The sequence below is a fragment of the Procambarus clarkii genome, chromosome 66 (assembly GCF_040958095.1).
Source record: "Procambarus clarkii isolate CNS0578487 chromosome 66, FALCON_Pclarkii_2.0, whole genome shotgun sequence".
Classification (NCBI taxonomy): domain Eukaryota; kingdom Metazoa; phylum Arthropoda; class Malacostraca; order Decapoda; family Cambaridae; genus Procambarus; species Procambarus clarkii.
Genome location: NC_091215.1, coordinates 27,137,357 through 27,149,856, shown reverse-complemented (window position 1 = coordinate 27,149,856; position 12,500 = coordinate 27,137,357). Strand labels below are relative to the sequence as shown.

Genomic DNA, 12,500 nt, shown 5'->3' with positions numbered 1-12,500 from the left:
CAAAGTTCAACCCCCCCGCAAGCGCAATTAGGTGAGTACACACACACACACACACACACACACACGTTACTCAATATTACAGCGGGTTTGATAAACAATCCTTGAATCATCTCTACATTTCTTAGATTCTTGGTAAGGTAAGTTCCCCTCCAAGCTCCACCGTGGACATTTCCCCTCCTTCGACGTCTCGACGTTCCGTTGACGTTCCCTCTCGTTAGACGTTCCCTCCCTCCGTCCCTCCATCCCTACTGTACAGCAGACTGCCAACACCTCGAGTACAAGACACCTTCACTTCGAGAAATTAGTTGTGTTGCACTAGTGCTGGTCGCTGGAGGAGGAGGAGAGCTGGGGGCTGGGGGCTCGGGACCAGCAGCAGCAGCAGCAGCAGCAGCAGCAGCAGCAGCAGCAGCAGCAGCAGCAGCACCAGCAGCAACAACAACAGCAGCAGGAACACATAGATGCTGTGAATGGGTTCCCGGAGGAAGATGGGTCTCAAGCCTCTTCACTTGACAGCCGCGAATGGAAAAGTTTTGTGTTGAAATACCTGAAGGATGAATGGAGAGAGGGTAGAGAGAGAGCGTGCTGGGGAGGGAAGGAGAGGTCGAAGGATTGACTGTGATGGGAAGTATTGAACACCACAGACTTAACCAGGATTTGCTGTTGAATGTATTACCCTGGGTGGGGGGGGGGGTTGAAAACTGGATTATATATATATATATAAAAGAGACGATGTGTTAAGCTTTAAGACGTCAAGGGGGGGTAAGAAGAGACTGAATAGAGAAAGTCTAATACAAAAAGAGACTTGACTGAAATTGGCAGAGGTTGGGGTGGGGTGGGGGGGGGGAGGGGAGGGGGTTATGAGAGTGGTGAATGGCTCTGGGAGCTTGTGGGAGTGTGGGAGAGTGTGGGGGAGTGTGGGGGAGTGTGGGAGAGTGTGAGAGAGTGTGGGAGAGTGTGGGAGAGTGTGGGGGAGTGTGGGGGAGTGTGGGAGAGTGTGGGGGAGTGTGGGAGAGTGTGGGAGAGTGTGGGAGAGTGTGGGAGAGTGTGGGGGAGTGTGGGGGAGTGTGGGGGAGTGTGGGAGAGTGTGGGGGAGTGTGGGAGAGTGTGGGAGAGTGAACATACCGCTACTCGACACCAAAGACCACCACCACATCAACACCACCACACTACCATCACCACCACACCACCACCACACCACCACCACACCACCACCACAACACCACTCAAGGTCCAACTCTCAGCCCGTGTCTGAGCACCAGTTCCAGCCCTCGTCTCAGTTACCAATAAAACCATTAAATTTGCATCAGACAGTTAGGTCGGTAATTAAGCAGATATATAATTTAATTACTGAAATGATTCCGACCAGACTAATTTGACAATTTTTCAATCGTAAATTGCAAAAAAATATTCCTTTATGATGAATTCTTGCGGGCGATGTTTGAGGCGATAAATTATATTGGGGTAGGAATGTGGATGATTACCTTTACTTAAAGGTATTCATTCATCAGTTGACACAAACCACACACCAGGCTGTTAGGCACTATTCAAGGTGTGTGTAATTGTGTAGAGTTGGGTATGATATTGTCAACTGTTGTGGTCAACTCGTCTAGTTGTGCTTGTGAGGGTTGAGCTCTGGCTCTTTGGTCCCGTCTCTCAATCGTCAGTCAACTGGTGTACAGATTCCTGAGCCTACTGGGCTGTATCATATCTACATTTGAAACTGTGTATGGAGTCAGCCTCCACCACATCACTGCCTAATGCATTCCATTTACTAACTACTCTGACAGTGAAAAAGTTCTTTCTAATGTCTCTGTGGCTCATTTGGGTACTCGGCTTCCACCTGTGTCCCCTTGTGCGTGTACCACCCATGTTAAATAATCCATCCTTGTCTACTCTGTAAATGCCTCTGAAAATTTTGTAGGTAGTGATCATGTCTCCCCAAGCTCTCCTGTCTTCCAGCGACGTGAGGTGCAGTTCACTCAGCCTTTCCTCATAACTCATGCCTTTTAGTCCTGGGACTAGCCTAGTGGCATACCTATAAACTTTTCCCAGCTTCCTCTCGTGCTTGACAAAGCACGGGCTCCATGCTGGGGGGCTGCATACTCCATGATTGGTCTTACATACGTGGTATACAAGGTTCTGGAGGATTCCTTACACGGGTTCCCGAAGGCAGTTCTGATGTTAGCCAGCCTCGCATACGCCGCTGATGTTATTCTTTTGAATAACACGAGAGTATTGCATAACATGCCTCGGACTGAGAAGGGCGGGAACACGAAGAACAGGGGTGAACAGAGGAAAGTGAGGAACGGGGAAAGTGAACAAGCGAGAGAGAAAGTGAGGGAATGTGCGAGGAAATGGGGGAAAGTGAGATAGAGGAAGGGAGAGAAAGCACCGGGAAGAGAAAGTGTGTTAGAACATCAAAGCCGTCCTGGATCTCGCATCAAAACACGATTTGAGTATTGCGTTGCGAACCTCTTAAGCAATGGCGGGAGTTTTAACAAGGCGGGAAGAGGCCAGACTTGGGCGGGACCCGCTGCCTCAGACACGTCCGTAGTGGTGAAGGGTTGTGGCGAGGCGAAGGGCTGGTTGTAGCGAGGTGAAGGGCTGGTTGTGGCGAGGCGAAGGGTTGTGGCGAGGCGAAGGGTTGGTTGTGGCGAGGCGAAGGGCTGGTTGTAGCGAGGTGAAGGGCTGGTTGTGGCGAGGCGAAGGGTTGTGGCGAGGCGAAGGGTTGGTTGTGGCGAGGCGAAGGGCTGGTTGTAGCGAGGTGAAGGGCTGGTTGTGGCGAGGTGAAGGGTTGTGGCGAGGCGAAGGGTTGGTTGTGGCGAGGCGAAGGGCTGGTTGTAGCGAGGTGAAGGGCTGGTTGTGGCGAGGCGAAGGGTTGGTTGTGGCGAAGCGAAGGGCTGGTTGTGGCGAGGCGAAGGGTTGGTTGTGGCGAAGCGAAGGGCTGGTTGTGGCGAGGCGAAGGGTTGTGGCGAGGCGAAGGGTTGGTTGTGGCGAGGCGAAGGGCTGGTTGTGGCGAGGCGAAGGGCTGGTTGTGGCGAGGCGAAGGGTTGGTTGTGGCGAGGCGAAGGGCTGGTTGTGGCGAGGCGAAGGGTTGGTTGTGGCGAAGCGAAGGGCTGGTTGTGGCGAGGTGAAGGGTTGTGGCGAGGCGAAGGGTTGATTGTGGCGAGGCGAAGGGCTGGTTGTTGCGAGGCGAAGGGCTGGTTGTGGCGAGGCGAAGGGCTGGTTGTGGCGAGGCGAAGGGCTGGTTGTGGCGAGGCGAAGGGTTGTGGCGAGGCGAAGGGCTGGTTGTGGCGAGGCGAAGGGCTGGTTGTGGCGAGGCGAAGGGCTGGTTGTGGCGAGGTGAAGGGCTGGTTGTGGCGAGGCGAAGGGCTGGTTGTGGCGAGGTGAAGGGCTGGTTGTGGCGAGGCGAAGGGTTGTGGCGAGGCGAAGGGCTGGTTGTGGCGAGGCGAAGGGTTGTGGCGAGGCGAAGGGCTGGTTGTGGCGAGGCGAAGGGCTGGTTGTGGCGAGGCGAAGGGCTGGTTGTGGCGAGGCGAAGGGTTGTGGCGAGGCGAAGGGCTGGTTGTGGCGAGGCGAAGGGCTGGTTGACGCGAGGTGAAGGAACGAGGCTGTCCTCGCGGTCACTCATCCAATCACTGACCAGATCCAGCGGTGCTTAACTTTACCGATTGATTCGAGATGAAGTATAATAGATAACTCAGTGTGCCTGGAGTTGAAGGACACATGGAGGAGATAGATAAGTAGGAAGCGAGATGGGCGACGGAGGGAATGAATACATTACTCCCTGCATGAGGGCCCCCTGCGACACCCGCTCGTAGGAAGACCATTTATAATAGTATCCCCCTTGTGATATATTTTTTCCCGTTTTTCTTTCACGGAGGGCCAACACACTTTGGTCAATGCTGTCTCATATCTTCCCGTATCTCACTCTCATTCACTCTCCCTCACTCTCATTCACTCTCCCTCACTCTCATTCACTCTCCCTCACTCTTATTCACCTCCAACCCTCCCTCTCTCTCTCTGTCTTGTTTCCTAAACGACAAAGTTTCTCTCCTTTAGTTAAAAAGTTCGTCCTAACAAACGACAGTTTTCTCACTCTAGGAAAAGCAAAATAGACAATTTCTGTGATAGAGCCTTCAATGGTTGCCTGCGCCTGTCTCCTGTGTGAAGGAGTTCACGCCAGGCCTTCTCTAATGTCCTTCCATATCCTGCAGTACTAGTCCAATGGTCCAGGCGGGAGAAGTATCAGTGGAGGCAAGTCCTTGCCTTCTGGTCTTCCTCCTACGTCCAGCAGTCGGGGTCCTGGCCCAGGGCGTCGTGGTCACGGGCGTCGTGCTGGTGTTGCCAGGGACAGGTACTGTGGGGGACCCCAGAAGACGTCGTAGCATCTCTGGCTATTGTGAGGTCTTCATAAGTTGGGGGCGATGGCAGGTCTTTTGTGCAAAAGCCACGTTATCGTAGCCTCTCCTTGGCCTGCCTCGACTGACTGATGCCTCTCCCTCACTCCCTCCCGCCTCTCTCTCTCTCTCTCTCTCTCTCTCTCTCTCTCTCTCTCTCTCTCTCTCTCTCTCTCTCTCTCTCTCTCTCTCTCTCTCGTCCCTATCATTCTGCTACTCCTTTCACTAGGTTTACCTTCATGCCTTATGTCTTATGTTTCCTGGTGGGGATATTGGTCCATGTGAACTTGTGCCGTCATCACTACACCTTCCATGGTATCTGTGTCTCTTGTTGCTTCTGCTCTCTACAATATTGTGTTCTCTTAAGAGCGGGAAACTCCGCTTATTAATGGCCTCTGTGACGTCTGGCTTTAGCTCTGATATCTCCAGCGTCGGTACCTCGTATAGATTATAGCTCTTATCTGGCTTGACCTTTGACCTCTCACTTGCTGTGTTCTGTTTACCGTTTGTGTCCATTCACTGTGTTGCTTACATTCTTCTTCTGTTTCTTCGTCACCTTTTGAACACTGCCTGTTTCCGTTAGTTAATAATGTGTTCATTGTTGTGCTAAAACAAGGTGGTTGAGGTTCATCATGGTAGAATGATAAGTGTTGGTGGTAACTCCAACTCAACGTCGAGTAAAGTATTCCTGAGTGACACAAGTTGTTAAGTCAAAGTCCTCTAAGCTACACACACCAGTCGTGGTGTGTCTTGAGCACCCTCGTTATCTTGAGGTTATCTTGAGATGATTTCGGGGCTTTAGTGTCCCCGCGGCCCGGTCCTCGACCAGGCCTCCTGGTCGTCATCACAGTACGAGTAGTGGTCCGTGAGAGTAGTGGTAGTGGTGGTGGTCGGCGTGGCCACACTGCTCAGGAGTAGTGGCGGAGTGTGGCCTCGGGTATTGTTCCTGGTGCAGTATTTCCTCGTCGCTGGTACAAAATTGCTTAGCTGTTATGGATCGTCTTGTCAAGTTCCGGAGTATTGTTGGTGGCCGCGGCGGCGGCTCGCTCCCAGCGTTCCTCCCCCAGCTCTGCCCGGGGCTCACTGGGGTAGAAGTACTTACTGGGTCGTGCTCCAGCTCCTAAGCTCCCCCAGAGAACATTCAGCATGCCGACAGCAGCGCTGGAAGGCTCAAGCTGATCTCTTAAGTCAGACCATCTGGTCTAGCAAGTACATCGAGTCATCTCCCGCAACTCCTGCATGTTGGTGTGTCTTGGGTCCGTCTGTAATTGTCGGCAAGTCAATACATCTCTGGTGTTAGCCGCACCATCTACCTGACCAGCTGGCCGGCCTTTGATTTATTACCGCATTGTATTTTGTGTGATACAGCGCCTCTCTCTCTCGGCTTGGCTGCATTTATAGTTAGGTGTCTCACGTACGGTAGACACCTTACTATAAATACAGCCTCATGCAGGTCGGCGCTCAGAGGCTAACCATAGCCCGTGCTTCTTGACCCGCTCCTGTGCCAGGTAAGTTAAGGGCTCACCATAGCCCGTGCTACATGGACACTTCATTCTGAATAGCTAAATCTAAAACAATAACAACAAGGTCGGTGTTCAATCCCCCGACCGTCCACAAGTGGTTGGGCACCATTCCTTCCCCCCGTCCCATCCCAAAATCCTTATCCTGACCCCTTCCCAGTGCTATATAATCATTATGGCTTGGCGCTTTCCCCTGATAAACCCCCCTCCCCCCCGTACACTTTGGTCTGCATCTGATCACATTCAGTTCCCGAAATGCTCTATAAATATACTTTTAAGGCCTAGTAATGTTATGTGGGTGTAAGGAACGATAATATGATCTATCATATTCCTGTGGCCCAGGGTGAGGGACTCACGCAGTGGTGAGTCACTCATCTTGGGCATGAGTAGTGAGTCAAGCTGATTAATGCTCTGGCAGGCTGAGTAACACGCGAACTTATCTTTATAATCCTCATCGAATGTTACATCTGATAGAGCAACGCGAGACTGGAGCCAGGGCCCAAGAGCTAAGAGCTCCACACGCCTCCACTGCCACTCATTCTCAACACCAGAGATCTTGACAAAAAAAATAAAGAAAAAGGCAGATTGATCACATGAAAAAACTAAATGATTCTGCGAGTTGAGAGTCGAAGACCTTTTTGTATGTCGTGTTTTGAGAGTGGAGGATTGAGTGACAGGTGACAGGTCGCTGACGGACGGGGGTTAGCAAGCGCCTGTCAATAGTTAGGAAAGCACTCAAACATTGTTGAAGTTTTGATTCACTTGAGCGCGTGTTTCTCCTCCAGTTCGTTGATTTATCGAAGAATTGTTGGGTGTTTTTCTCCTATTCTGTGCTACAGTCTTCCAGGCCTGGTGCCGTCTGTTCATAATTATTTGTTAGGTCCTATACCGTTACCCTACACACACACACACACACACACACACACACACACACACACACACACACACACACACACACACACACACACACACACACACACACACACAAATATTTGGGATTACAAATAAAACAAGTGAACTTGGAGAATGGGCACTAGAAGAAAACCCAGACATAATAGCACTCACAGAAACAAAGCTAACGAAAACTACACACACACACACACACACACACACAATTACTAAACACACACGCTGATGTTGACTATCACCTCCGGTATTCAGTATGTGGCCCACATGTGCTACACTCCAACACGATACAACACCCACGTAACACATGTGTAGGCTAAGGGTGGTGTCCAGGATGTGTCGGTGGTGGGTGAGAGATGTACTGGCTCCGGAGTATACTCACTGATTGATGATTGATGAAGATTAAGCCAGCCAAGAGGTGGCACGGGCATGAATAGCCCGTATTAGAGCATACCGCTGTCTCATCACACACTAATCTCAGTCTCTCTCTGTCTATCTGTCTATCTCCTTGGAGCGCTTGTCCTCTTTCCATTGTTTTCTAGGCACTTGCCCGAGCCTATTGGGCTCTATCATATCTACATTTGAAACTGTGTATGGAGTCAGCCTCCACCACATCACTGCCTAATGCATTCCATCTGTTAACTACTCTGACTCTTAATTACTACTCTTATATGATGGTGCTACGGTGCATCCCGCATTGTGCAGGTACAGTGTCCAGGTACAGTGAGGCAGACGGTGACGGTACAGTGATGTGTGTCACGGAGCCTCGTTTACATAAGTGGAGAACTATTGGGCAAGTTTCACTGTTTGGCGTTACTTGTTCAGCCCTGAGGGCCACTCAGAGCCACTCAGGGCCACTCAGGGCCACTCAGGGCTTGGGGCGAGGGGTACCTTGCTGGCTCTCAGGACTGGAGAAGGCTAATTTGGGGATCTTTATGACAAATTCAATGCTAATGAGACTTAACTGTTTGGTTTTGAAGGAGTACACACACACGCACACACACACACACACACACACACACACACACACACACACACACACACACACACACACACACACACACGCACACACACACACAGTATGCAGCAGCCCGGGCCAGCTGTCTATCTCCCAGGTACCCATTTATTGCTAGGTGGAATCGAACCCGGGCGCCTAAGACTACGAACCCGGGCGCTGTCCGCTCGGAGGTGTCTATTTACTATTTGTGCCACAAGATGGAGTTGTTAGCTCTTGGACTCCGCCTCTGTAACTTTTCTAGTCTGTGGTGTGTGTGTGTGTGTGTGTGTGTGTGTGTGTACTCACCTAGTTGTGTTTGCGGGGGCCGAGCTCCGGCTCCCCGGTCCCGCCTCTCAACCGTATGTGTGTGTGTGTGTGTGTGTGTGTGTGTGTGTGTGTGTGTGTGTGTGTGTGTGTATTTACTCACTTCCCTGAGCTTGCAGGATCGAGCTTCAGCTCTGGGTCCCCTCTATTTAATTGTAGCATGATGGAAGGAGGTGGAAGCAGCATACTGAGGGTGTAAGAGGAGGCAAGAAAGAGGAGGAGACAAGGGAGGAAGAGACAAGGGAGAGGAGGAGACAAGGGAGGAGGAGACAAGGAAGAGGAGGAGACAAGGAAGAGGAGGAGACAAGGAAGAGGAGGAGACAAGGAAGAGGAGGAGACAAGGAAGAGGAGGCGACAAGGAAGAGGAGGAGACAAGGAAGAGGAGGAGACAAGGGAGGAAGAGACAAGGGAGAGGAGGAGACAAGGGAGGAGGAGACAAGGGAGAGGAGGAGACAAGGGAGGAGGAGACAAGGGAGGAAGAGACAAGGGAGGAAGAGACAAGGAAGAGGAGGAGGCAAGGAAGAGGAGGAGGCAAGGAAGAGGACATTATAAAACAGGAGGGAACGGAGCAGGACAAGAAAGATGAACAGAAAAAGGCTAAGTAATTTAACGTTCAATCTCGTTCTCTGTCACAACCAACAACGTCGTTACGTTTTCTTTGTCGAGGGATGTGGTTTAGCTCCAGCTCACCAGGGGGCCAGATTCACGAAGCAGTTACGCAAGCACTTACGAACCTGTACATCTTTTCTCAATCTTTTGGCGGCTTTGTTTACAATTATTAAACAGTTAATGAGCTCCGAAGCACCAGGAGGCTGTTTATAACAACAACAACAGTTGATTGGCAAGTTTTCATGCTTGTAAACTGTTTAATAAATGTAACCAAAGGCGTCAAAGATTGAGGAAAGATGTACACGTTCGTAAGTGCTTGCGTAACTGCTTCGTGAATCCGGGTCCACGTCAGTCAGCTTGTGTTATAGCCTTAATAACCCTCCAGAGGTTGATAGGCCTAACTACACACCTGAAGCCAACACGTGACTGCACACACCTGCCTGTGCTCCCGAGACACTGTAGCAACTATAGGGAGCCGGTCGGCCGAGCGGACAGCACGCTGGACTTGTGATCCTGTGGTCCTGGGTTCGATCCCAGGCGCCGGCGAGAAACAATGGGCAGAGTTTCTTTCACCCTATGTCCCTGTTACCTAGCAGTAAAATAAGTACCTGGGTGTTAGTCAGCTGTCACGGGCTGCTTTCTGGGGGTGGAGGCCTGGTCGAGGACCGGGCCGCGGGGACACTAAAAAAAGCCCCGAAATCATCTCAAGATAACCTCAAGATAACCTCAAGATATTTTCTCCCATCTACACACATGGACTATTGTGTAGAGGAGTTACGACAATCCGAGACTAAAACCAAACTTCAAACATTCCTAGGATTAGTATATCATGTGTGTGTGAAAGATATCAGGCCTATGATAGCGTATATTAGGCCTAGCAATACTTCGACTGGTTAGGTTAGGGTCTTCAGATATCCGTATGCCCCGTGGGGCCGGTTTAATAATACAAAACGTGAATTTTTTTGGGGGGTGTAACAACCCATTAGGTCGGAGTGATGGTTAAGCGCTGGTGAGTGTGGCCAGTAACCGGATGGGTTATCCTGGCATGGCTGACCTGTAGGGGGCTCCCAGAGGGGCTCCTGGCCCCCTACAGTGAGGTACGTCACTGTGACTACGGTGACCTACCTACGGTGTGACTTACGGTGTAGGTCCTTATTCCGTCCATTCTGTGTGTTGTATCTGAGGCATCGCCTCTCACAACACAATATGGTAATGCAGGCGAGGAGTCACAATAACGGGGCTGAAGTATGTTGACCAGACCACACACTAGAAGGTGAAGGGACGACCACGTTTCGACTTGAGAATGGTCCAGGACGGACCGAAACGTCGACGTCCCTTCAACTTCTAGTGTGTGGTCTGGTCAACAATATGGTAATGTGAAGCTGTGTTATGTATGGGTTGTATGTCTCTTGTATGTTTTTGTGTGTATGAAAGTGGGTCTTCTGAGGCACTCCGATATTGAGCACTGCAATTTTAGTGTTTAGGATTCCAAGCGCGGGTGAATGTTGTTGGGTAATCCAGTGGGGAGGCGCAGGGGCGTGCAGGGAAGGTCAGGGTTGGGTATACGAGATCCTGCACTAGTCTCTCCTAGGGAGGGCTGTGGTGGGTATGTGGGCCTGCGGGCCGCTCCAAGCAACAACAGCCTGGTGGACCAAACTCTCACAAGTCAAGCCTGGCCTCGGGTCGGGCTTGGGCAGTAGAAGAACTCCCACAACCCCATCAACCAGGTATGAAGCAGGAGATATGGCTGGACCTACTGGCTCTCTGTTGGTGTATGCTCACTTGTTCACTGTGTGTGTGTAATTACCTAAGTGTAGTTACAGGATGAGAGCTACGCTCGTGGTGTCCCGTCTTCCCAGCACTCTTTGTCATATAATGCTTTGAAACTACTGACGGTCTTGGCCTCCACCACCTTCTCACTTAACTTGTTCCAACCGTCTACCACTCTGTTTGCGAAGGTGAATTTTCTTATATTTCTTCGGCATCTGTGTTTAGCTAGTTTAAATCTATGACCTCTTGTTCTTGAAGTTCCAGGTCTCAGGAAATCTTCCCTGTCGATTTTATCAATTCCTGTTACTATTTTGTATGTAGTGATCATATCACCTCTGTGTGTGTGTGTGTGTGTGTGTGTGTGTGTGTGTGTGTGTGTGTGTGTGTGTGTGTGTGGTTGGTGTGTGTGGTGTGTGTGTGTGTGTGTGTGTGTGTGTGTGTGTGTGTGTGTGTGTGTGTGTGTGTGTGTGTGTGTGTGTGTGTGTGTGTGTGTGTGTGTGTAGTCAGAGGTGGAGAGTGATGCTGGCGATCTTCAATCTTGAATCTTTGATAAATACTTTACAGTTACTTTGGCACAGTTAAGCAAGTCCCAGCTGTCTCTGGGTACAAATGACAGGATGAACAACCCAGCGGGTTTTCTCCCTATTGGGGAGTGTTGTACATGCTGCTATGGCGGTGTGTCCACTCACAGGATGAGTGGCGCTGCCCAATACTGTCACTTTGGCGGTGTGTCCACTCACAGGATGAGTGGCGCTGCCCAATACTGTCACTATGGCGGTGTGTCCACTCACAGGATGAGTGGCGCTGCCCAATACTGTCACTATGGCAGTGTGTCCACTCACAGGATGAGTGGCGCTGCCCAATACTGTCACTTTGGCGGTGTGTCCACTCACAGGATGAGTGGCGCTGCCCAATACTGTCACTTTGGCGGTGTGTCCACTCACAGGATGAGTGGCGCTGCCCAATACTGTCACTTTGGCGGTGTGTCCACTCACAGGATGAGTGGCGCTGCCCAATACTGTCACTATGGCGGTGTGTCCACTCACAGGATGAGTGGCGCTGCCCAATAAACTCGCCCCTCGGGGCAAAACTTAAAAATAAAACTTAGACAACTATCTCCAGCAGTTTACTGCGACCAGTCACAGCACGTTTGCTGTGACTGGTCGCAGCACAACCTTGCGCCCTGGTTCTCATCCTTCTCATTCTGACAATGGTTTCTCAGGCTCTAATATATCCTATTTATGTTCACTGTCGCACTGTTCACGGCGTCTTGAAGCCTTCAGTGTAGCCTGTCTCGCCAGAGACAGTATGTGTGTCTATGTCTTATGTGCATGAATGTCTATTGTATATGTATGTATATATATTATGTATGTATGTATATTATGTATATGTGCATGTCTTGAAGTGATGCAAATCACTTCGTTAAACATGTAGATTTCCTGGAGGTAGGAAGAATATTTTCTTATGTTCAAAATACATTTTTTTATATTTGAAATCTCGTAGAATTTTATAGTGTGTTGTGCTTTGTGAGCCGTGAGATGGCTGGGTAGACTGTCTTTTCCTGTATTGTCACAAAGCATTTGACAGTGGTGCTCACGAAAGGCTGATTTACAAGGTGGAGAAGCAGGCTGATTTACAAGGTGGAGAAGCAGGCTGATTTACAAGGTGGAGAAGCAGGCTGATTTACAAGGTGGAGAAGCAGGCTGATTTACAAGATGGAGAAGCAGGCTGATTTACAAGATGGAGAAGCAGGCTGATTTACAAAGTGGAGAAGCAGGCTGATTTACAAAGTGGAGAAGCAGGCTGATTTACAAAGTGGAGAAGCAGGCTGATTTACAAAGTGGAGAAGCAGGCTGATTTACAAAGTGGAGAAGCAGGCTGATTTACAAAGTGGAGAAGCAGGCTGATTTACAAAGTGGAGAAGCAGGCTGATTTACAAAGTGGAGAAGCAGGCTGATTTACAAGATGGAGAAGCAG

General features: G+C 50.3%; 2 protein-coding genes across 2 annotated transcripts in view; one reads left to right on the top strand and one right to left on the bottom strand.

Annotated features, from left to right (window-relative positions):
* LOC123769360 (uncharacterized) overlaps nucleotides 1-12,500 on the top strand; it is a 183,775-nt gene that overhangs the window by 16,655 nt on the left and 154,620 nt on the right. The gene's annotated exons all lie outside the window — the stretch shown is intronic.
* Nucleotides 2,495-3,628, bottom strand: LOC123769386 (uncharacterized). Its single transcript, XM_045760496.2, has one exon. It carries the CDS (start codon nucleotides 3,626-3,628, stop codon nucleotides 2,495-2,497), a length of 1,134 nt encoding a protein of 377 aa, XP_045616452.2.

Excerpts from the sequence above, each read along its gene's own strand:
- LOC123769386 (XM_045760496.2), bottom strand. The coding sequence starts at position 3,628 with ATGAGTGACCGCGAGGACAGCCTCGTTCCTTCACCTCGCGTCAACCAG.